The following is a 26,054-nucleotide window of genomic DNA, read 5'->3' on the forward strand; positions in this document are numbered from 1 at the left end:
TCATGTAAACATTACAACTGTTCTGTCTTCACTAGGCTTTTACCTCAAGTTAACCAACTCTAGTTAGCTAACCAGAATTAAGAACACCTCTTATTTTCATGCATACCCATATTTTACCCTTATTACATTATTTCAGCCATTTTTATGGGAAGCTCTAGCACTCCTATGATTTGGAGCAAAACATGATTTTTGACAAGGATGTGCTGTTCGCTATCCCCAGGAAAATCTGGCCAAGTTATAAGCCTGAATATCACAGTTCACTCGTGCTCATTAGAGGTTTGTTAGAGTTTAGCAGCTAATTTCTCCAAAGACTCGATCAGCAATGAACATGCCCCATCCTCACAGATCTTCTATGTGGTGACTAGACTGTGCACATATAATCCTCCCAGAATGAATGAGCAGGCTCAGTGTCTGGGCAGCAGGAGCTAAGCAGGACACTGCAATTGTTTCCTGGGGGCCAGACACCAGAACTGAGACTAGAGACTCTCCTGCAAATCACCGTGAAACCCACTGGTAAAATCTAGATCTCATTCCTCTCTAGCGGCTGGTCCATATAGAACTGTGTTTCTCAATGGCCAGCCCATGGACCTCCGTGACACAGTTAAGGAAGGCAGCAACCTGGTTGAAAAAAAGTTGAGGAACACTAATACAGAGAAAGACAAACTACTAGCTACTGCTATTTGTTACTTCGTTGCTCAAGAGGGACAGGTCTGTGCTATAGGGCTAAAGGTTCCAGCACTGCTGACGACTCTTGAGGGCATCAATATGGTTAAAATGTTGCATTTGATGTTTTCCTTAAGGTTTCCCAATCCTGTAGTCCTGACTATACGAAATCTCAACTTTCATTTAAAAAAACATTAAGCCCTCATGGTTAGAGAAGAGTTTAAAAATGTGTCCCGAGTGCACACTGAAAACTTGAAAACCAGAAGCAAAACCACCACAAAAAATTGGGCCTCCTGATTTTTTTTTTTTTTTAGGCCAGACTCATTTTTGAGCTCTTGGTGATAGCAATACTATGGTTCCCAAGATTAAATCAGGACAGAACTTCCTACGTGTTTAAAATAGCAAACTTAAAAAAAACCAAAACACCATTAAAAATATTAAGGCTGCAAAGTCTATATATGGGGTAACAACACCTCGAATTTCATTCTCCAGGCCCAATAAATTTAACCAAGAAAGCCACTTTCATTGCCCTTAACGATACCCAAATTAAGACTTGAAGTTTGATGGAGACAATTGCCAATACCCTGGTCTAGGTCATTATGAGGCAAACCTTAAGTTGTTAGACAGACAGATCCTAGTTATGTATATATATCTACATATATAGATATATATACCTCTACCTCGATATAACACTGTCCTTGGGAGCCAAAAAAAAATCTTACCACGTTATAGGTGAAACCGTGTTATACTGAACTTGCTTTGATCCACCGGAGTGTGCAGCCCTACCCCTCTGAGCACTGCTTTACCGCTTTATATCCAAATTTGTGTTATATCGAGTGGCGTTATGTCAAGGTAGCGGTGTATATATAACTAGGATCCATCACTTACTCCAGAACTTTTTCAACCAAATCTCACAGAATAAAGTAGCAGCTAAGGAATCTGTTCTTGGGAGAAGACTTGACAAGAAGGTGGTGGCAATATTTGGCATGTCTTCCTACTTCTTCATCCCTATCCTTCAGAGGTCTGTCAAAATGACCAAACTATATTACCTTGTGCAAAGCTGTTAGCTGTTGTGTATTGGCAGATTACTCACACCATGGAAGAGGAATGATCAACCCTGGGCTTGGGGAAGTAATGGTCTATGGGAGAATGGTCTTTCTAGAATGTTTTCCTGTAAAGGAGACCGATGACACTCAGGGACTATACTAAATTTGAAACACAGACAGAATAAATACAGCCCTGTCATTTTTGGAGGCCTTACTTTATGAAACTGCCCAGGATTTTTACACTTAACACCTGTATTCATATAACTGAAAGCCTGGATTAAAGACTACCATTTAAACCTGCACCTACAATGGACAAGATACACTAACAATTGAGTAAATATCACAGAGACTATCTTACTGCTGCTCATACCTCCTCATCCCCCTACTCCATTGTGGTGATCAGATGTACCTGCAATTCTATTGCCACTCAGCCACCCAAGTTCATGCTGGGACAAGGCATAGTTCCGATCTGGTGGGAATGGTCAGTCTCCTGAATTTTATAGCATGTCATTTGGTGCATGATAGCAAGGCAGACACAGGAGAATTTGACAGAAAAGCCACCTTTCAGAGAACTCTAAATACCTGCATACTAAGCAGATCAGTGCTAAAATCGGGGAAATTAGCAAGGCTTCGCATTTGGGGCATTTTGGGCTCCGTCTCATGAGACTTCAGCCATTCAGGTAAATACAAAGGAACCTGAACACGTGACATGCTGTGTCTCACACAGAAGAGAACTCTAGTCCACAGGAAACTGGCATGACCAGCAAGAACAGTTAAAATCTTCAGCCACTGATTGGATCTGCTAAGCTGAGCAGCGTGGAGCAAGCCCAACCATCAGGAATTTGAGGCTCAGAAAAACAATGTAGAACACAAAAATGTTGGAAGTGATGCCCTTTTAAAAAGTAATGACTTGGACCAATTCATTCTGATTAAGATCTACTGCCTTCCACAAACAGTTAGCTAAAAGCAATTTTGTGTTTTTCTGATTGCGAAAATATCCCAGCATTACTGTATTTTCATAAATTCCTTACAAATAAGTTCAAACAGTACCATTCATACCACCAACATCAGGGCTACAAAGTGCCATGGATCTGTGACAGACACATTTAAACACAACCCTGTCACATCTGTGCAGTGAGCTATATTGCAAGCGAGTTGCAATTGTGGCTCATGGCCAAAAGAAGTCACTATAGTGCCAGTTGAGTAAGCAGCCTCTGCCCTGTGGCCTCCTTCCCCTCCCCTCCTTCACAGAGAGTCCAGGGGAGAGTAGCCTGGAAGGGTATAACAAAGCAGTGCCAGAAAATTATTGGAATCCCAAACTGGTCCCAGGCTCTCCCCTCCCCAGCCAGCATCGAGATAGCTTATCAGACACTTACATCCACTAGCCTCTGAAATCCTCCAACAGAGTCCTTCCACAGCTACCTCCCAGATACCCCTCTCCCCAACTACTCCCCATCAAATCCCTCTTTCACAATTTCCCCCCACTCCCAGCTGTCCCCGTCTTCTCCCTCAAGGTGTCCCTTGGGGCAGAGTCACAAAACTCCCCCAGTAACTCGCCAGCCTTAACAACCTTCTGTTGTTGCCCTCTCCCCTAGCCCAATACTTCTGCTTGTCACTCAGATACATAATCTTGCCTCACCTTAGGCTCTGATCTCTCTTTAGGATATGACTTTCACATTATGTCTAACTCTTGCTAATTCTTTCTGCAGGGGAGTGATAGCTCAGTGGTTTGAGCATTGGCCTCCTAAACGCAGAGTTATGAGCTCAATCCTTGAGGGGGCCATTTAGGGATGGAGGGGGGGAATTGAGGATTGGTCCTGCTTTGAGCAGGGGTTGGACTAGACCTCCTGAGGTCCCTTCCAACCCTGATATTCTATGATTCTATGATAAGACTTAAGATATGCCTTTCCTCTCCATCCATCCAGCTAAAATCCCTATCCAGGGTCTCATTTCACATCTCAGTCACAGCAACACTCTGTTCTCTGGCCTGGACAAGCGCAATCTTGTCCCAAGGATATCTATTCAATGCTTCTGCAAAGATAATTCTCCTTGCATGTTACTTTGTTCATGTCACCCCTCCACTGGCTCCCCTTTTCTCTATCGCATCCAACAGTTGCTTGTCTTCACTTTTAAAGCTCTATACAACTTATCCCCACTCCATGTATCATATCTCATTCACTATCAAGGTCAACTAGTCGGACCATGCTGCCAACCATTCATTTGCTAAATTTTCAAATAAGAACCTTCATGTTTCTCCCATGCTCCCCCTCATGCTCGCAAGGTACTTCCCATAAACATGTGCAAAACCATCTCATTATCTCCTTCAAATCCCTCTTTGAAAAAACCTTCCCCTTGCCAAGATACACTAACAAAAGCTTGACAATGGTAAGACTGCTCGTGTACTCAGACCACTATCACTGACAATACTGTCTCATTGTTTCCTTGTACTCCATTTGTCTATAATCATCTGTTATCTCTTATTATATACCCCTCTACCCCGATATAACGCTGTTCTCGGAAGCCAAAAAATCTTATCACACTATAGGTGAAACCACGTTATATCGAACTTGCTTTGATCCACCAGAGTGAGAGCCCCATCCCCATCGGAGCGCTGCTTTACCGTGTTATATCCGAATTCATGTTATTTCAGGTCATGTTATATCAGGGTAGAGGTGTACTTGGATTGTAAACTTTCAGGGGCATGGACTGTCAGTGAACCACCTAGCACAATGGGGTCCTACTCCATGACTAGAATTCCTAGGTGGTACAGTTATAAGTTCTCCCCCAGACAGCTCCTATCCAGCACCCAACCTACAGCCTTCACCAGTCACTCATCTTTATGCACCCCCAGATCCCATCCTTAGCAGGGTTTGTGGAAGAGTGCATTGACAATAAGACGAAGTTTATAATCATATGGTAAATATTTAAGCTAGTTCACATAATGTCACATGAATCTGCACAAAACTTAGAGGCGATGCAGAATCTGTATCTTGTGCAGTTTTGAACTTATTTTCCTTTCTAGCGTACCTGGGATAGTAGCATTAGTTTGCCAAAATTTCTAAAAAGCGACAATTTAAGTGCATGCACTTGTCTTCCATGAATGCTCATCTATACATTGAGCACTGACTAAATGTTAACTTAATTTTTTACTTATTATTGCAGAATAACTGATATCTAAGATTGTAAATACAATTAGATGCTTGTGTTTTACCTGCTGTGAATGACAAGTAAATGGTACAAAATTCTGTTCCAGAATATGCACTGCAAGCCCTACGTTATTTGATTGTGAAATATTTGATTGAGAGAGTCTTAATAGTTTAAGTCTTATGATTAAGTAATTTAAACCTACAAAAATGCCATTGAACTGGACCAGTTTGCTATAGATGAAAGCCAAGCCTACCCATATTCTTCAGAATAAAAAATTTTTAAAAATATATCAGCGTGTTTTCACAGAGAAAACTCAATTTTCTCTGTAACAGTTCAGCTGAAAATATTAAAATGCAGAGAAACTGTCTAACCCTTATTTCAAGATAAAAATGAGCATCTTGTTTTGTCTGTGTTCAGATGCAATCAAAGATGATCAACTAAATTAGCGAACACCAAGAGAAAGTGCTACTTTCAGGATCAGGTGATACAGATTAAGCTGGGTGTTATCTGCTGGGCAGAGAAAATTACTAACTGGCATTATAATATGTAAGCAAAGAAAAAAAAGCAAAGGTGCTTTATGAGTATCTCCACTGGTGATCATATGAAAGCACAAAAGAACAACTCTATGTCTGCCAGTGCTCTCATCTCAAAGTTTAAAGTCACATTTATAGTTACTTCTATATAATGTACTGTCTTTCAACTACATACAAAATCAAACAAATCTTTTTTTTTATATACACATGCAAATATTAACTGCTCTATGAAGTCTCAGTATGAACTATTACTGGTTTTGACACAAAGATACTCTAAAGCTTTGCATCAGTGTTCAATCTTGTTTCTACTGAAGTCATCATCAAGACCTCCACCAACTTCAATAGGAGCAAATTAGGCTTGTCTATGGTCAATTTGACTGAAGGCATCAGATACACTCTTAGCTCAGTAAAATCAGACACAGAATAGGTCAGATATACTGTGAATTGAAAGCAAGATTAAACCAATGTTACACACACACACACACACACACACACACACACAATCACAGGGTATTTTTGCATCTAACAAGCAATATCCGTGAAATCTCAACTTGGGGAAGTGTCAGGTATACAAGCTAGTAAAAAAAATGTAAGAAGGCACAACTGTTCAAAAATTTAGGTATAGTGATCACATTTGAAGCATAAGTCTATGCTGAAAAGTGATTTTGAAGACAGACATTACCTTCTCTGTATTGCACCTAACATAGCAAGCCCCAATCATCATCTAGACAATACCATATTGTAAATACATAAAACTAGCAGCTTTAACTCAACAGACAAACTCTCCATTTGCATTCAGAGTCAGAGGGCTACTTTAGTCACAGTTCCTCCGCCCACCCCCCACTCCACTCTCCCCTCTGCTATAAGCATTCAATGGCTATGAAAGAATATGGATTCTTCCAAATATACCTACACAACCCCATTGAAAACAAAAAGTTGCACAGGTATGTCTGACTGTGAAGTCTTTATTATTAGTGATTATGCACAAGACAAAAAACACAGATTGACTTTTTGGTGATAGGTGGAATTCGTAGGACTGGCACTTAGGCAAGAGATCTACTTGCAACACAACCAGCATATCTGGAATTCATTGAGACACTCGTGGAACCCCTCCTTCCCTCACCTCCACATACTTTTTACAACATGTGAGAACAGAACAAATGTTAAAAACCATCAACAAATTTAATAGTTATTTTTATTACTTCTATTACAGTAACATCTAGAGGCCACAACAGATTAGGGTCTCCCTATCCTAGGTACTGAACTGCTTATGATCTAAACAGAAAAAACAAAAGGTAGGAAGGGAAAGAGGTGAAGTGAATTGCTCGGTGCCAGGGCCAGAAATAGAATCTAGGTCTTCAGATTATCCATGACTCTATCCATTGGATCATGCTCCCATATTGTCTATGTTCATATTGTTTATTACATCTATGAACACTGAGGAAGCAAGGAGAAAGACTTCAGGGTACAAGAATTTGTGTTTTTAAAATACTAGCACAAACATGAAGTGCAAAAGATCATTGTATGCCACATACGGAGGTACTTCTTGGGCAATAAAGGTTTTGATTGGGTCATATGCACAAGACAGGTATTTAACACTGAAATAATACTGACAAAGTATTAAGTTGTATCAACTTACATACCTGCTCATTTCCAAAGACAACATCTGCAAATGTGTAATTTTCTAAAGGACAGAAAGAGAGGAAGTGTCACTTCATCTGCATGCAAGTCACAACATGACCACTTAAGTTTCACGGAAGTTACAAACACTTTTGAAAATCCCACCCAAACCCAACATCCAATAAAGTTAAATGAACCTACCTCCAGAGTTTTTGCATCTTACTGCTTTAAAGCATAGCTTTCCTCTCTCTCTACTGGCAAGCTTATAATCTGAAAGAAAGATGTTGAAAAAAATTGTATTTCCCATTGACCTAGATACTTATATGGTCTCCACCACAGTAGCACCTGAGGACCTCCCAAAACCAGTCTTTGCAATCTGTAAGCCTGATGCATATAGGAGACTAAGTATTTAGAAACTGCTCATGAACCAATATTGTACAAGTTACTTGTCTCAAAAACTGACTATAATAGAATTTACTTAACCTGGATTCTATATCTTATTTGCTAACATATACAAGGAATCCATCTTGCTATAATTATCTGGTATACAGATAATATGAGTCAGTGAACGAAAGACTCCCATTTGCACCTCCAATTATTTCTAACTTGGAGTAGAACGTGTTGGAATAGAGAAAGAAGGAGCAGGTATGGGAAAGGAAACAATTACAGCATAGTAGTGTCTGACTGGTCTGGCCATCAATTCTGGTGCAACAGAAAGCCCAAGTGTTTGGAAATAGAAAACCGAATAACCAAATAAGTTTCAGAGTAGCAGCCGTGTTAGTCTGTATCTGCAAAAAGAACAGGAGTACTTGTAGAGACGAAAATTTGAGCATAAGCTTTCCTGGGCTAAAACCTACTTCATTAGATGCATGCAGTGGAAAATACTGTCCACAAATTTATTCAGGGGACACCACCATAGGATCTAAATCACATCTGCCACACTTTCAGAGGCTCGTTCACCTGCACATCTACCAATGTGATATATGTCATCATGTGCCAGCAATGCCCCTTTGTCATCTACATTGCCCAAATCGGACAGTCTCTACATAAAAGAATAAATGGACACAAATCAGACGTCAAGAATTACAACATTCAAAAACCAGTTGGAGAACACTTCAGTCTCCCTGGTCAATGGATTACAGATCTAAAAGTCACAATACCACAACAACAAAAACTTCAAAAACAGACTCCAATGAGAGACTGCTGAATTGGAATTAATTTGAAAATTGGACACTAATAAATTAGGCTTGAATAAAGACTGGGAGTAGGTGGCTCATTAGACAAAGTATAACTTTCTCCATGTTTATTCCCCCCCCCCGCCCCCACAGTTCCTCACACCTTCTTGTCAACTGTTGGAAATGGGCCATTTTGATTACCACTCTCTCTCCTGCTGGTAATAGCTCGTCTTAACTGATCCCTCTCCTTATAGTGTGCATGGTAACACCCATTGTTTCATGTTCTCTGTGTGTGTGTGTGTGTGTGTGTGTGTGTGTATGTACACACACACACACCCCCCTTCCTACTGTATTTTCCGCTTCATGCATCTGATGAAGTGAAATTTTACCCCACAAAAGCTTAATCTCAAATAAATTTGTTAGTCTCTAAGGTGCCACAAGTACTCCTCTTTCTTTTTGCAAATAAATTAAGTATCATTCTACCGCTATAAAAATAAACAGATGTAACATAACAGAGGAATCAAGGCAGATGGAAATCAGCAGAAACTGAGAAGTGAACTCCACTAGTCAACCAATCCAAACAGTTAGGCTGAACTCTCATTATATAGATGGATTTCTAGTTTATTGGTAGAGCAGAAATGTATCTTAATGATAATGACAAATTAGTTTCTGAAATGGTAAAAAACAGAATTACAAGAAATTTATTAAAAGACGACAAGAGAAAATATAAGTAGATTTAAATAGTATAATTTGATGCTTTCTTGCATAAGATTAACTGTCCTTTGCCAAACACAACAGTGACTAACTTATACTTGATACAAATACAAACCTTTGTCTTCAAAGCAATTTACAGCTTTCTGTAACTTCCAGTGTTTGCTGTTACTTGATACTTGTACTATATGAAATTCTTTAACACCAGCTTCACTCTAAATAAAAATCAGAAAGTTAATTGTGCCAATCTAAACCAACTGACAAAAGGAGCAAATTTTTATTCTATAAATGAACAGCCCTATTTCAAAATCTAGGAGATTTGGCATCTTTAGGAAAGCCCCAATCCATATTATTTGTAATACAGGTACACCTCTACCCAGATATAACACTGCCCTCGGGAGCCAAAAAAAATCTTACCACATTATAGGTGAAATCATATTACATCAAACTTGCTTTGATCCGCCGGAGTGCACAGCCCCGTGGGCCCCCTCCGAGCAGTGCTTTACCACGTTATATCAGAATTCGTATTATACTGGGTCGCGTTATATCGGGGTAGAGGTGTATATCCAGAGGCCACAACAGATTGGAGTCCCTTTGTGCTAGGCATTGTACAAAGACAACAAGAAAGTTCCCGCCCTGAAGAGCCTTTACATTACATAATCAGTCAAGAGAAAGGATGGAAGAGAAACAGAGGCATGGAGAGGAAGTTTCCCACAGCAGGACAGCAGCAGAGTTTGAATAGAACCAAGGCCTTCCGATTCTCAGTCCAGTTTTCTATCCACTAGGACACTTTGACTCTATCCATATCACTGTCTAAAATTACTTAGGTAAATATGCCAAATCAGGTGGGCCAGAAGGACAAAATGTTTTAAATCAACTTTAAGACTTAATGTTGCCTAATAACTCCTGTTTTTCTTAACATTTCCAAGAATGATAAAAACATTCTGCACAATTCAGTTACATCTAAAACACTAATTAAAAATGTTTTATTTGGAGCTATGGAAGCCTACAGATGTCAGAATTCCTGCCTTACACACGCCCTCAGCAACACAATGTGCCTGTGCATATCAAATATTGCAGGGGTACTCAAACTGGGGGTCGGGACCCCTCAGGGAGTCACGAGGTTATTACATGAGGCATTGCAACCTGTCAGTCTCCACCCCAAGCCCCACTTTGCCTCCAGCATTTATAATGGTGTTAAATAAATTAAAAACACTTTTTTATATATAAGGGGGGGGGGGGTCGCACTCAGAGGCTTGCTATGTGGAAGGGGTCACCAGTACAAAAGTTAGAGAACTACTGAAATACTGGCTCAGTTCAGTGATTCAATTAGCACCCAACTGTTTAAAAATTCATTGGTAGGGATTCAGTTATATTATTCTGCAGTTTAGTGCAGACACTGTAGCTTCACCTTGCTGGAGCATGGAAACTCTTAAATATGCATAATTCCACTATAGGCTATGCCAATAATTTCTAGTGAAATGGAATGGTCTAGTGGTCTGAACTCAGAAATGGCAGTGAGGAGCCTGGTTTCTAGTTGTACCCGACAAACTCCTTAAAAACCTTTAGACAAGTCATTTAACCTTTCTGCCTCACTTTATCAGTATAAAAATCTCTCTCTCCTTCAAAGGAATGTTGTGATGTTTAATCTGTTTTTTAAAGTTACCTAACAGTATCAATTTCTAGTGCTACCCAAATATACCCATATATAATTACAAATTAAGAAATATTCAAGTTACAATATTAATAGGTTTAATGAGCCGAAGGTAATAGTGAAAAGCTCACTAAATTTAGCATTACATGTGGAATTCCCTCCCACAGCCAGGTTAGAGAACTACTGAACATTTCTCTTTGCTCTTGTCTTCCAGCCCGCTCTGCTGTGGCAGCCTATCATAGGCTACACTGGCGACACTACATTACCAGAAGAACTCTGTCAGATTACACAGCTGGCCTCAAAGTAATAAGCCTCTCCCCCACTACATTGTTCGAATTTAAACACTATATTGAATATTAGTTTACAATAGTTTATATCTTGCTGGCAGTACATCTTTTAAAAAGCAAAGCAAAAAAGGCACTTATTGATTCCTAAAATCAGGATTTCACAATGAATAGAACGCAACCCGCAATTGGTTCATACCCTGGGTTGTATTCAGCTGGTTGAGGAGGAATAAAGCAGCAAAATACTGCAAGCCCTAGGACCCTGTAAGGGTACAGTGCAAACTAACAGCTACCCCAGACTCCTTCCACCTGCTGCCCCCCTCTCTCTTTATAACTAATACCAGCACAGCATCAGAACCGGTGTTCCAGTGAACAAGAGTTAAATGCTATGTGGTCAGTGAGAAGCACACTTACAAGTGCCCATATAACAGACCTACTATGACAGAGCCTTACACAAAAAAAAAATCTGCCATTTCTTATCATGACCCAATCTCTAAACCTTGGCTTGTAACAAGAAAGTACATGTGGGGTTTTGGGTGTAGTGTGGAAAGATTGCGAACCAGCGCTACAGATCATGCCAAGCTACTGTACCAGCAGCACCAATTATTTCAATTAGGGGGACCTACCAGATTGAGAGTTTGGCTAGTAGGTGTAAGCAAGAGTCAAAGACTCAGATTCCAAGTTCATAATGTTGAACTGAATAATTTTTTCTTTTGCAGCTAGCAACAAAACTTGTGTGATAGAATGAAAGGCATTCAGAGCTAGTTATCCATACTTGCAACTGATGGGCATCAAGAATGCTTCAAATGCAACTTACAGTGTACACCCTTTCAAGTCAAATAAAAACTGACACCTATCACAGTTCCTAAAGCATATTTGGGGGGAGGGAGGAATTACAGTGGAACTTGTCTACACTGAACTTTGATTTAGTGAAATTCCACTTGTAGTTGAAGAGTCCTAAATTGTTTCAATGCATTTTATTGAGCAAGTTTCACTTAGAACTTCATGTTTATAATAAATCTGTTTTGCACAATAGTTTGTCTTAATTAGCACACTAAAGAGAAACTTGTCTATCAGCAGACCAAGCATATGCTATCCAAACATGCAGCCATGAGAGTAAACCTTGGTAAAAGAGCATAAAGACAAAATAAAATCCCCTTTTCTAAACAAACTTACAGTATTGATATTTTCCACATCCACAAACACCAGCATATTGTCCCCTTTGCCTTCATCCTCAAGGGCATTACTTCTACAGACAGTAGCTCGAACATTCAAAGATCGGCTGGTACAAATAACTGCAGTGTGTCTTAATACTCTATGACTAGAAAGAAAGCATCAGGTTCTAAATTGCAATACTGGTTTATCAGAGAAATTCTCATTAACAATTATGCTTTTACATTTAAAGGCAGATATAATCAGGCCATAAATTTGTTTCCAGCTCCTGCTGAGAAGACATCCTTTGCTATATAGCATCTCCCACACCAAGATAAAAGATGTAGCAAGTTGACACATCTTTGTAGGTGTCTGAAAACCTGTACTACTAATTAGATTCAAGGTTTTGGAGAATGTAAATACAACAACTATAACACTGACAGGTTCAGATCTAGCCATATGCGGGGGTGGGGAAGGAGTTTATAACTGTTGGTCCAAAATTTTAAGTGTTAATCTAGTGCAGGAGTAGGCAACCTATGGCACACGTGCCAAAGGCGGCACACAAGCTGATTTTCAGTGGCACTCACACTGCCCAGGTCCTGGTCACCGGTCTGGGAGGCTCTGCATTTTAATTTAATTTTAAATTAAGCTTCGTAAACATTTTAAAAACCTTATTCACTTTACATACAACAATAGTTTAGTTATATATTATAGACTTATAGAAAGAGACTTTCTAAAAATGTTAAAATGTATTGCTGGCACGCGAAACCTTATTAGAGTAAATAAATGAAGACTCAGCATACCACTTCTGAAAGGTTGCCGACCCCTGATCTAGTGAGTACTTCAGTGCTGATAAACAAAATATGTTAATTTCTTTAGTGCCCAAAGTTCCCATATATCAGTCTGTATTTTGTAAAGTACAACTTTCAATTAGCTATAGTCACACACATATGCTGAGTATGCAACCACTTTAAAGTGTGGTTTTAGTCTAAAAAGACTACAAATGGCACCACACATTCAAAAACATCTGATACCTGTGCGCATCCAGAATCTTAAACTGCTTACTCCAGCAAAAAAAGGCTCATTTCTAATCCTGTTAGCAGTGCAAGAGCAAGTCAACTATTGTGAGCTTTATATTTTTCTAGCTAGCAAGTACTTAACAAAAAGATACAACTTGACCAATTTTCTGAAGGTCAGCAGGTCTGCCTGTATTCTGCAATACACCAGAAAGTGAGTTCTGCAGACCTTTTACTGAGACACTCTGCACTTGGAAGATGACAGGAGGCCTGTGAAATTCACAGAGCACAAGTATAATATGCTCATAGCAAAGTCAATCAATATTTTATGGTATGTATCCAGTTACATTATATGCTCTGTGGACACAACCCACTTAAGCCTGTAGGATGGGTAATTTATAGGGAGCTAAACAACAAAATTCTTCAGTCCAGTTTACAGAACTCACTTCTATTAGACTTGAGAGAGATGAGGTGGGAGAGGCAATATCTTTTATTAGATCAACTTCTGTTGGTGAGACAGACAAGCTTTTGAGCTCCACAGAGCTCTTCTCCTGTTAGATTTAACAGGTAAACTGAACTGTAGCTAGGTGCTTTTTATCGACAACATCACTATAATATACAAGTAGCTCAGCCTCATTAATTCATCCTCAACATCTATTTGAGGTAGTGAAGTATTCTCACTTTACAGATGGGGAACTGTGAAAATGTCTACATAGCTGTCCAAGGTCACATAGGAAGTATTGGTACAACTGGGAACAAAACTCAGATCTCCCAAGTCCCAGTGACTTAATCTAGGTAAAGCTAGAAGTTGAGAAGGTGCAGCAAGCCAAGAATACGAACAACATCCCTGCATTGATTTGAAACTGTAAGAACCAGCCAAGACATATGTTATGAAGGGGAAAAAATGAAAGGCAGAGAAGGAAGAGAGGGACTGAAAATACTGAATTCTCCACTCTGATCTATGAGCAGATAGAAATTAAAATGTTAGGTGAATGTATTGGTTCACTAGTGTCTCCTGAAGGCTCACTCCTCCATGGTCTGGACAACTGACGCTTGATGAACTGATAGGCTCTAAAGAACCACACTGTTTACAAAAGACTCGGCCCCAATCTGCTACTACTCGTAAACTGTATTAGCCAGGATAGGGACTGAACCTGAGAAGCAGTATAAGTCTCTCTGTAGAACCATAGGAACACGGCACAATAAGGAAGGGCATGTTATGGGACCAGCTGATGCATCTTGTACACTCTTTGGAAGCTCGTGAGTGGACACTGGATTTAAATGTGGTTCACCTCTGTTACAAGGGAAAAAAGGAAGAAGGAATCTGTGGATATTTGGGAATCTGGAGGGGTAATGGAGTGTGGGGAGGCAGCCAAGAATTTTGTTGGTGGCTTCTTCTGGCGGATATCCAATGCAGGAACTCTCTATGGAAGGAAGGGATACGGTTATCAGGTAATACGGATTGGAAAAGGATTTAAAGGAAAGCACTCCTTATCGGAGCTGCGGAAGCGGATTTGGCGGCTCTACATCTTGAACAGCAGAGAGCTGACCCCCTCCTCCCTGCACTGTACAATTTGTTTCCGGATACTCCTAGCTATTAAAAGGAAATAAAGGTGCAGCCTAATTAATCCACATCCTTGGTCTCCTGTCGTTCTTCCAGTGTGAACAAACTCTTCATGCCTATGTCAACCTGATTAGCTGGTATTTTGTAAGTGGTAACAAGAAAAAAAAAAAAAGAAGAGTTATAGAAAAACATCACAAATGGTAAGGCCGCCTTCTCTTCAGATGAGTGGCAAAACAAATATATTGAGTAAGAAAGTGAAAAGACACTACTGTGACTTTGTTTTTGTGAAAAGCCTATTTCTTTTTGATTATTGGTTGAAGAAATTAATAAGTTGGAACTGCTGGCCAAGTTCTGAGCTGAAAGCAAACTTCCTTGAGGCTCTGATGTGGACAGAGTTTCCCTTTTACAGTATCCAATAGCAACCACTCCACACTCTCTTCCCCTAGGAAAGTAAGACAACCCACAATCAAGAACTAAACATGCTTCCATGGTGAAGGCCTGACTTCACGTACATTGTCCTTTGCTAAGAGTTCAGGGAGATTTCTTTCATTCATGAGTGTAGTACTTTGCAGAGCAATTTTTCAATCAGTTTGATAATTTAACCAGAAAAGTTAATCTAGCAAGCAGCGAGTTCAGTGTAATATATATAGCAATTGATGTTTATGCTTTGCTTTACTACTACAGCAAAGTTAGACACCAATTAGACATCATTTTCATTTTTAGGGCACTTGAGTCCAGAAGTATTTAACATACCTAAATACATTTAGTGTCAAGTAGTTTACTAGGTAAAACCTAATGTAGTCTGAAAAAGCTAGTTAAAAAAATCTTACCACATTTTTGAGTGTTTTTTAATACTTTCATAGTAAAACAAAAAGTTTATTTCATGAACTCCTTCTTCATCTGGTCCATGTAACCACATTGGCAGCTGGATTGAAGCCCCAGGGAGGAGGACAGAGTCAGGAAGTGGGACGTGTATCACTTCTGGCTGACTTCCTGTGCCAAGCCCAAAGTTTACAGAAGAAGCTGATGACATCAGTGCTGTGCATACAGAGGTAGAATCTGTCACAACAGTCTTATAAGCACTACAGTTCTCCGAAGCTGATGGACTCAGTGGTGTTAGAACACCAGTATTTCCACCAAAAGTAAAAAATTCTGGATGTTTTGATACAACCTTCAATGCAGTAAGAGGACACTTGCTCACATTCACAAATTCTACATATGCTTTTCTGATTTCTCCACAGAGGAGCCCTGTAGGAAAATTTATAAAGAATACCTGCAATGGGGGGAAAAAATTTATAAGGTTAACAATTTAATAGTAACAGATTTCTGAAAATAACTTGATGCCACCACAATATTTATAAACTACATTTGTCAATGTTAAATTTAACAGTAAAGGGAATCACACTGAACTCTAGTAAATGAAGGGATTTTTCTGTTTCATTTTTGCTTTCCCTGACCCCCTTTATACTCCGGAAATAAGGCCCTACTTTGGGAAATTAGGTTTTGCTACTGAAGATAGGAAAAACAAAATGCTAATTTGCCAGATATATTTTTTTTCTTGCAACTTTTACTAATAAAGTTGTCTTAACTCAAATTCTGGCAGAGGTGTATATACTTCAACAGGGGCAGAAATTTGTGATGATACCTGTAACTCTGAGGTTTCACCTGAATTAGATACAAACTTGGTAGCTGGAAAAACTGGTACAGCTATAAAAGAATGACTTACATAAACCACTATATTCTGCCCCTTTATAAGATTGCCATTTTGGATGTTAGGTCAAAAGATCGCAATGCTATAAATAAAGTTAAACCAAAAGTAAAAAATATTATTGTTTTATAAAAATACAGCTGAACATTTGATTATGTGCTCAAGTTATTAGCAGGGGAGAATACAAAATACCTCCAACAAGGGCATTTCCTCAGTTATAATAGGATCCAAACGTCGATCTGGGCCATATTTAATGGATGTTTTTTCTTCTTTTGTATTATTAAGTCGAGGGCCCTGAATTTCTAAGTCCTGTCGTCCTCGTACAGACATCCCATTATAGACAAACTTTCCTGAAATAACAACCAGCAGTTTGAAACCATGAAGTTACATAAGAAAAATAGTCTACTTGTTATTTTTTAGCCTCAAATCCTTTCAATTTCATGGCTTTCTAAAAAAGAAGATATACTTGAAAACCATTTACTATTTTTTATTTTAAGTGTGAACATAATGATTATTAATAGTGCCCTACCAAATTCACAGCCATGAAAAACACGTCAAGGACCATGAAATCTGGTCTTCTGTGTACTTTTACCCTATATTATATACAGATTTCACAGGGGAGATTAGCATTTCTCAAACTGGCAATCCTGATCCAAAAGGGGGTCATGGGAGGCTGCAAGGTTATTGTAGGGGGGGGTCACAGTATTGCCACTCTTACTTCAGTGCTGCCTTCAGAGCTAGGTGGCCGGAAAGCAGCGGCTGCTGGCCAGGCACCCAGTTCTGAAAGGCAGCACCGCCAGGAGCTGTGCAGAAGTAAGGGTGGCAATGGGTATCCGAAGAGTGGTGGCTGCTAGCTAAGGGCCCAGCTCTGAAGGGAGCAGTACAGAAAAATTTGGAAAGCAATATTATACCATGTCACCCCCATACTCCTGCGCTTTTGCTGGCGGTGGTGCTGCCTTCATAGCTGGGCTCCCACCTCTGAAGGCAGCACTGCCGGCAGCTGCAGGGCAAGAGTAAGGGTGGCAATATCACAACCCCCTTACAATAAATCTTGTGATGCCTCCACATCCCCCTTTTGGGTTAGGACCCCTACAGTTACAACACAGTGGAATTTCATATTTAAATATCCGAAATCATGAGATTTATGACTTTAAAATCCTGTGACTGTAAAATTCACCAAAATGGACTGTGAATTTAGTAAGGCCCTAATTATGACAGATTAAATGGCACCCTTGGAGACTAGTATTCATGAAACAGGAATTGCACTGGCAGTGCAATCTGCACCTGCATAGAAGCCATGCCTCAACTGTTTTGGAAGGACCAAAACAAGACAGTTCAATTTTTAACCTAATTCTTATCCTCGCAGAAATGCCAGGAAACCCAATTAGATGGGTCTTCTGACAGTTCTTAACCAGGAACTGGGTTGAGACCAATCACACAGGCATAAATAGCAAAATATTTTTTTTCACTCCTAACCTTAATTGAACTTCCATATAAAGATAGAGAACAAAATCTTTCCTGGAAGATGATTTAGAAAGAAGAAGGAAAGTTATAGACCTATTTTGAAATGAAAATTTATGAAAAAATTTATGAAAGCAGTTCAGAATGCACCACCGTCCACCCACACTGGTTAAAGTAAAAAGGAGTGTAAAACATGATAGATGGCCATATTTAGTGAGCTCTGTTTTGAAAGACTAAAAAGTAAGAGCCACTAACCAGCTTACTCTTTACAAAGTATGTATCCAAAGGAATAGCATGTTTTAGGAAAGGAAAAAGGGGTGACAACTGAAACCTTTTAAGAAGTCCTTGGCTGAAGTAATTTTTAATGTCATATCAAATCTGATTAAATTATAGCTTGACAACAAACTATGCCTGAGAAGTTCACATTTTCAAAGCAATACTGTGGAAAAAAAGCTGGTGATTATAAACAGGCGGAAAAGATGAAAGCTCAAGCGGCATTGAGATAGGAGGAGACAGCTAGAAGACAAGTAAATGGAGAGGGACTCTAGAGAAGAAGAAAGTTGCAAAGGTTAAAGAAGGCAAAACATAGTAAATGTGAATTTGTTTTGATTTAGATGTGATTTTTTAAATTTTCCTGGTTTTTTTCTTAAACCTAGGATACAAATGCTGAAGGGAAAGTAGTTTAGGCAACAGAAAACCTCTACTTCCCTTCCATCCTCTTTCTATGTGCTGCTTCAGTCTGCCACTTGTGTCCCTCTTTCTTTAGACATGCTCCTTCCACCACCACCAGCTGCCATTGTTTACCTGGCAGACTTCAGTTCTATTCTGTGGTACAAACTAAGATTTTCTGCCATTTCTCAGGGGAATACCATATCCTTACCTGCTTGCAATCCAATAGAAGGATCAATCCCATCTATCATCACAGTACCCTGAATAGTGCCAAGATTGTAAACGACTCCCAGAATATGTAGCTCCCCTGTTTGATGGGGAAAGAGCTTTAGTCTTGCCTGTGGAGATATGTTAAATTTTGTTGTTGTTGCTACTAAGAAAAAATCCACTTGTTTTTTATATTCAATGTCCCATTTTTACAAAAATTCATAGCAACATTATATAATAATGCACTTTTAAATCAGAAAAGTGTAGATATTGAGTTAGTTACAATTAACAAGATTTTTATTTACATTTTTGCAGAATAGTTCATTTGCACATCAGCAGAGAAATCATCAAGCACATAGTAAAAAAATCTCTTCAGAAAGAAAAATTTATAATCTGGAATTAGCCTGTTAGAGATCTTAAAAACAAAAGATAATACTGATGTACCAAGTACTGCAGTAAAAGGAAATTATTCCAAATGGAACTACCTTCTGTCTGATAGAATATCTAAACTTGTCTTTCATTTCTAAGAAATAAATTGTACCTAAACATACAATATTGGATAATGTACATTCAAAGTGTAAATATAAACATTTACCTACTTACCAATTTTGTCTCTTCGCTATTAATTAAGAACTCAGCTATTACTTCAGCTCCTATCATGTCATTTCCACATGCCTAGGAAGGAAGGGAGGGAAAAAGGCAATTGGTTGAAGAGCTGTTTTTATTTCCTTATTCACAATGTTCCTCTGAACTAAATTGCTACAAATACTAGTTCCTGCAACAGTGAGTTGTTTTAGGGCACTTCAAAGAAGCAAAAGAATGCACAATTTGAAACCATAAACAGGGACCTGTAGAAATGCGACCAGCACTAGCAGACTCCCTTTATTACCACTTTTAAGGTAGATAGGTAATTTTTAAAGCACTGATCAACCTTCCAGGCCTAGTGAGCCACTTCATTAATGAACAGCATTCCAGAGACCAATTTTGTTGTTTACATCATGACAGTGCATGTGAGATTCATCACATATTGTGAGATGATCAGCTCTGAATATGGATTTCATTGAGAATTACAGAGGTTATATAGGCTTGTACCCCAGGCACAGCAAATAAAAGGGAGTTTTCTGAAGGAAAAAGTTAGCCAAACCACGAGTATGAAGTTGCTTCTTTCCATGGTTGGCTAGAAATAATCAGTCATTAATACTGAGGGACTACAGTATCACGTAAAAAACAGTAATTAGTTGAAAGATTAAGAAAGTGGTCTAAACAACACCTTTTCACAGGAAATCAACTTGATATGACAGAAATGTATTAAACGTTTCAGAACAACAAACTTTATGACAGACCTCTTTCAATAACAAGGGTCATTTTAAGAGGAAATTCTGCCAAGAGACATTATCTAAAGTGCCATTATAAGTACAGGTTATTTTAAATATAAAGGGGCTGATTATGAAGCTACTAAAATAATAATGAAAGGTATCAGAAAATACCCATGTTACATAAAAGACTATATGAAATAATTTATGTTAAAAGAAAGCCAATGAGAACTGAAAATCTAAGCAAACTGAAATGTAACGTAAGGAATCAACTGGCCACAGAGTTATATTACTTGATTATAAACATAGCAGATATTAATTATAAATATGCAGATTAAGTGATCCTACCTAATTACACCTCTACCCCGATATAACGCTGTCCTCAGGAGCCAAAAAAATCTTACCGTGTTATAGATGAAACTGTGTTATATCGAACTTACTTTGATCTGCCGTAGCGCACAGCCGCCCCTACCCTGGAGTGTTGCTTTACCGTGTTATATCAGGTCGCGTTATATTGGGGTAGAGGTGTAGTAAGAAAAAATAGGTATTGATGCAAAGTTAAGAATGCATAAAAAGTTTCACCCTGCTGCTGTTATGCCACGCTTCAACTATCTGAGAACAGATGACTCAAGCTACTTTAAAGGGTGTGTAATTTAAATAATCTTGTTAAAATCAGAGATTAGAAATACTTTACATAATATCTGTGCTTCAAACTTTTACACTATTTACCATTAAATAGTGTAAAACCTTTAAAAGCATTTGCCAGCTTTTAATAGACACCCCCCCTCCAAAAATAAATTTACAGCAGAAAATAACTGTAGTAACTCATGGTATTTGCTGACAAATGATGCCTTTTTAATAAAAGCAACATCTCAATATTCTGCCACAGAAGAGTACGTTTAAGAATAAAATTGTTTAAATTGTAAAAAAATAGTTCAGCAACAGTTAAATGTTCTTAATTACTCACCAACTCTTTTGTTGCTCCATTATGCTTTGCACTGAAATCTTTAGGTTGGAATTTCCAAAGCAATGATAAGTCAGTCAACAAAAGTGGAATCTTCAATGGGTTTCTAAAGGCTACTTCCACTGTTACTGGTTCTATTAAGAAAAAGTTATTATGTACTTTACATGGACTACATATTTCAACAAGTGATTACAGACTATATATTCCTAATATGATCTGAAACTCAATATTCACCTCATACAAGCCATATTACAAAAAGTAGCTTGGTTAGTTCCACGACAGCAATGGAAAACTTCCTGCAGATTACATTTAAAGACCCCTGATTTTTAAAGAATCCATATGCTATAAATTTACCTTCTACTACAGCAAGTGGAAACTTGGAGTTATCTGAATAGCTGTTCAAACAATACTGCGTCGGTTGAAAGTTTGATGGTATTATTCCTTTGTTAACCACAGCCACAACCTGTTCTTCAAGCTCCTTCCATTGGTGAGAAGATTCACAATCATATTCCTGATCAAGACTTATATGTGTGGCTGCCTGCTTTTCACCTAATAGAGAATAAATCAAAATTAAGTGGCATAAGAGAGTGGTGCACAACAGTTATAACATAAAGGCTGTATTGGCAGCTTGCCAGGGGCCCAAGGTTCCTAATCAATTTTTATATCTGATTCATTCGATATCACTTCCCAAGTGGGTCACGTGAGATACTTTACTCACGTGCACTTGTGAAGTACAATACACTCACAAAATATATTCACATTTTCTCAAGCCATTTGATTTTAAAATATAGGTGCATATAATTTTCAAGAGTTTCACACAATCTTTTTTAAATACACATGCTTCAGTGTGCAAGTGGAATAAAAACTAAACTAATTTACAACAGCAAAAGTTCAGTTTATAAACTAAAAACAGACTAAAAGTCTACACTAAAATACAGAAAAAGATATATTAATTTGCACTCAGCACTTTATCTGAGAATCTCAAAACACTTCAGACATTTTACCTGAGGAGGCAGGTAAGTATTTTGGCTATTTGGCACACAGATAAACAGAATCAGTTTAAGATCATGATTCCCAAAGTGTATAGTGCAGGCAGAACTCTCAACTGTTCAAAGTCTTTGCTTTTACTTTTAAAATGTGAAATCTGTTATGATTGTGAAGAAAATCTTCACAAGTTGAAGCATGTAACCAATCCAGCAATGGTTGCTTGGGCCTGAATCAATAGCTCTGAGATTCTGACTACCCAAATCATTTCAACTGAAGCTAACTCAAATGCCAATGACAGTTAATGCCTATATAAAGAATTCCATTGGGCAATAAAACATGTAAGAAACAAGGAAGTATTATATTATGAAGATCTCACTAATGCTTCCCAGAGTTGGTTTGGTGATGACCTAATGGGGGTGGGAGGACACAGAAGATTTACACATTAATGTGTAGGCTTTCAACCACAAACAGCAGAGGGAGGAGAAAACACTTTCAGAACATTTGGGACATATTCCAATAGCAAATCTGAGGGTCATCCTTGGCAAGTGTTGTACCTTCTAACCTACACCTCTTGGAAATTTACTAAAGCAAACTGGCTCTCAGAATAACACACTCGATGCCAATCCAGACCAACACATACTCTTACTCATTATATGCATCTAAAAATGGGCTTGTAATAAATCCTGTTACAAAGAAGATACTCTGGTTATAAAATTTTGTATAACTGAATTTTAATTATTTCTAAAAGTTCAGAATGCTACATAACACCTAATCCAAAACATAATTACATTGTTAACTAAAATAATTTTATCGTTGCTATTAACTGTCAAATATAAATATTTCTATCCTTGCTCAGTAACTTAGTACAGATCATTCAATTATTCATAAAAATCATGCTCAAGTTAACGCTCCTCCACATTACTGCAAAATATAGACCTTTTTTGGATCTCCTTACATTCTCTTATTTTTCAGGCTAATTTATTCTTTAACATTACTACTATTTCACCTGAACACTACCACATAGCATATATAAAAGCATCAAGACAGTTTCTTTTACACATTTCCTCAGTTAAAGTTGTTTTCATAAAGACTTTTATACGGATCCAAGCCATTTAAGAAAGATCACTCACTCATCTTTTTCAATTTGTCTCTGTGTGCTCTCTTCCTAGCCTATTTAACATAGTTCCCCCAAGGATCATAAATACACAGTACAATTTAGTCATTACTACTCTGCTATAAATACATCACATTTTGTTCAGACAAAAACCACTACGTAAAGCATGTTTCACTTCTTTACAAAAAAGAATCAAGTAAAATAATTTATATCACTATGTAGAAGGCTAGGAAAATCTTCTCTTTTGTAAATTTTATGCCAATAAGTCAATTCTGAAAGAAAATCCTCTAGAACTAGTTAAATGGAGGCTTCCTAACATTTAAACTTTAAAATTCCCTCAAGTGACGGGAAATATGTTCTCCCTTAGTATATGTACATAACTTACTAACCTTTGAAAGTTATGTATACTAAAGAGTGAAAAATATTTGGACATTATGCATTTATTTATCTTTCAAACTTTCTTCAGTTTTTGGTGTAACAGTGTGGTGGTTGGCAAAAAGTTTCAGTAATGGCACCTTTAATTGCCAAATACATAAACTCCACAGGCCTGTTGACCGTGCCTAGATTATGATTTAAAGTGTGATGTTAGCACCGTTAGTTAACACATAGCTAATGTGTTTTAAAAGTCTAGTATAGACAAGGCATGTAGACATGCTCAACTAGTTAAAGGCTACTGTTTCAGTGGGACTTGCACTGTCATTCAGACACTTTTGAAAATCCTACCCCTAAGAGCCGAGTTTTATACGTAACATGTATTAAAAAAAATCTTGCCCAGGACTTCTTTTGTAAGTATGATTTTATGTGCAGAACTTATTGAAGAAAAGCAAAGTCAAATTATTTCTGAAACTTCTAGATCCATAGGTGTTCTTGCCTAATGAATGACTGCCCTCTACAGTCCAAGTCCAGCTCCCTGGAAAGTTCTCTCCCACACTCAAGAGTCTCCCCATATTGGTCAACCGTTCCATACTTTCAGTGAACGGAAGATCACAGATGATGGTGGATCAGCATTTCACTGGCTGAGACTAACAAAGCCTGGCACTAGACAGATGTAGAAGTGTTCAGACTGCCTCGGAGGGACATTGCAAGATCAACCTGCCCTTTTGGAAACTAAAAAGACGATACAAGGGGTCAGCCAGGGATCTCTTTTGTTGGTGTCACTGAAAAGAGCCACTTAACTGGGTTAATTTGACTGGAGGTCTAAGAAACAGCGGGAGTTTTCAGTTCCTGTGAACTCTAGGTCCATCACTCCAGCCAATCAGAAGCCTGAAGTCATCAGCTGGGGAGACCGAGAGTATACCAACAAACTGATTTAGCAGGTTACCCCTTCTGGAATTTCTTACAATCACCTGTAATTGTCTGCTGTACCCACATTTATCAATAAGGTTAAGGATCTAAGTGCTCCATGAATATAAGATGGCAAAGGGAGATCTGAAGATAGAACTTTAAAGGGACCCAGGAAGGAACCCACAGACTGAGCAATCAGAGCTAAGAGGACCAATATCTTAAGGATTATGGATACAGAACTGGAGAAATATGCTTCAGGCACCCTATTAATGTATAGTGATTTGCATTCTATTAAAAAAAAAGGTGCACCTACCCTTCATGAATTCCTTGACACATTTTAGAAATAACTCTAGTTACTTCCTTACATTATTATTAATACGTAATACTGAATAGCTGAAGACAGAAGTCAGAATGTACAAAGGCCCTCAAAGAAATACAAATCTCTGGTTGGGGCAAATTCCCCAAGCTGCTAATTCTGCTTCTGATGGCATCAGAACCTTCTGCTCCTGACATAACTATTTGGCTTGGAAATAGTTGGGGCATACTGGAGAATAAGGAGCAGATGATTAAGTATTAGTAACAAAACTTTTCATTTTATTTGTAAATACCTTTTAAAAAATAAACATATATCATGTTCATTTCCAAGTTTCCATAAGGTGTAATTATTTAAGGACCCATTTCATGATGTTTATATGGACTCACATTGGAATACCCAGTAGCTACTCCCAAGCTACTAGAAACAACCAAAATAGGGAGTAATTGGTAGAGTCCTTCCAATTCCACGGCCGTGAAAAATGTGTCTCAAACCATAAAATAAGCCTTTCCCCACGAAATCTGATCTCTTATTGGCTGCTGGCAGTGCCCCAGCTAAGATGGGCTCCTAGCTGCAAGTCCCTGCTGGGCTGGGAAGGGATAGGACTTGTCCTTACGTTGCATAGCGCTGGGGTGTGAGAGAGATCACATCCACCTCTGAGTGTCTCTCCCTGCTGCAGGTAGCTCCCTGCCCAGCACTGGAGATTCCTGCAGTTGGACGAGACTTGGGGAGGTGGGTTCAATATCCCCCAGCTACTGGAAGTGCCCTAGCCGGGGAGCTCCTAGCTGAGAAGTCCCTGCTGGGCTGAGGTGAGACAGGACTTGTCCTTCCCTTGCATGGCAGCTGAGGGAAGAGTGGGGAAGATCAGACCCACTTCCGGGTACCTTTTGGGTTGGGCCCCCCATGAAATTTCAGATATGAACACCTGAAAATCTGAAATTAGCCAATTTTAAAACCTCCTAACCATGAAATTGATCAAAATGAACTGTAAATTTGGTAAGGCCCTAGAAATGGGTACTGATTGTACCTCAAGGATAAGGTCCTAACTTAGGAGGTGAAAGCATTTCAAACCCTAAGTTCTCCCTTGATTTTGAGGGAAATTTAATATAATTTAGTAATCAGCAACAAGAGAAATAAGTTTGACCTACAAAACTAACTTATGAGATATATAAAGCTGAGATAACAAAGAATGGAAAAGAAAAAGACTGATTACGATGAAGAAACATTGAAGTTTCTCGTAGGTTACCTTATTCATCTCTCTTTTGGTCCATCATAAAACAGTTGCATCAAACAATCACTGAAAATTCACTAACCTTCTGCTGGTCGTCGATCATGTCCAAAGAATACTCGTGTTGCAGAATTGTTAATATATGGTAAAGGAAGTTGTGGTAAAGGGCCATCGGGTGATAGCTGAGTTACATTCTGGAATAAGAAGATGGGATTTTTTTTCTTAAATGCATTGCACCTAC

The 26,054-nt window shown here is 38.6% G+C and overlaps 1 protein-coding gene across 1 annotated transcript in view; it reads right to left on the minus strand.

The window, feature by feature from the left end:
• TRAPPC8 (trafficking protein particle complex subunit 8) overlaps positions 1-26,054 on the minus strand; it is a 166,646-nt gene that overhangs the window by 29,584 nt on the left and 111,008 nt on the right. Inside the window, exons 14-24 of the mRNA XM_075062021.1 lie at positions 25,899-26,007; positions 21,242-21,436; positions 20,891-21,021; positions 19,214-19,285; positions 18,615-18,741; positions 16,466-16,623; positions 15,396-15,838; positions 12,010-12,154; positions 9,014-9,110; positions 7,211-7,279; positions 7,033-7,073 (exon numbers count right to left, since the gene is read on the minus strand). Of these exons, the coding sequence (XP_074918122.1) occupies positions 7,033-7,073; positions 7,211-7,279; positions 9,014-9,110; positions 12,010-12,154; positions 15,396-15,838; positions 16,466-16,623; positions 18,615-18,741; positions 19,214-19,285; positions 20,891-21,021; positions 21,242-21,436; positions 25,899-26,007 (1,587 nt within the window). The remainder of the gene's footprint in view (positions 1-7,032; positions 7,074-7,210; positions 7,280-9,013; positions 9,111-12,009; positions 12,155-15,395; positions 15,839-16,465; positions 16,624-18,614; positions 18,742-19,213; positions 19,286-20,890; positions 21,022-21,241; positions 21,437-25,898; positions 26,008-26,054) is intronic.

The sequence above is a fragment of the Chelonoidis abingdonii genome, chromosome 2 (assembly GCF_003597395.2).
Source record: "Chelonoidis abingdonii isolate Lonesome George chromosome 2, CheloAbing_2.0, whole genome shotgun sequence".
NCBI lineage: Eukaryota > Metazoa > Chordata > Testudines > Testudinidae > Chelonoidis > Chelonoidis abingdonii.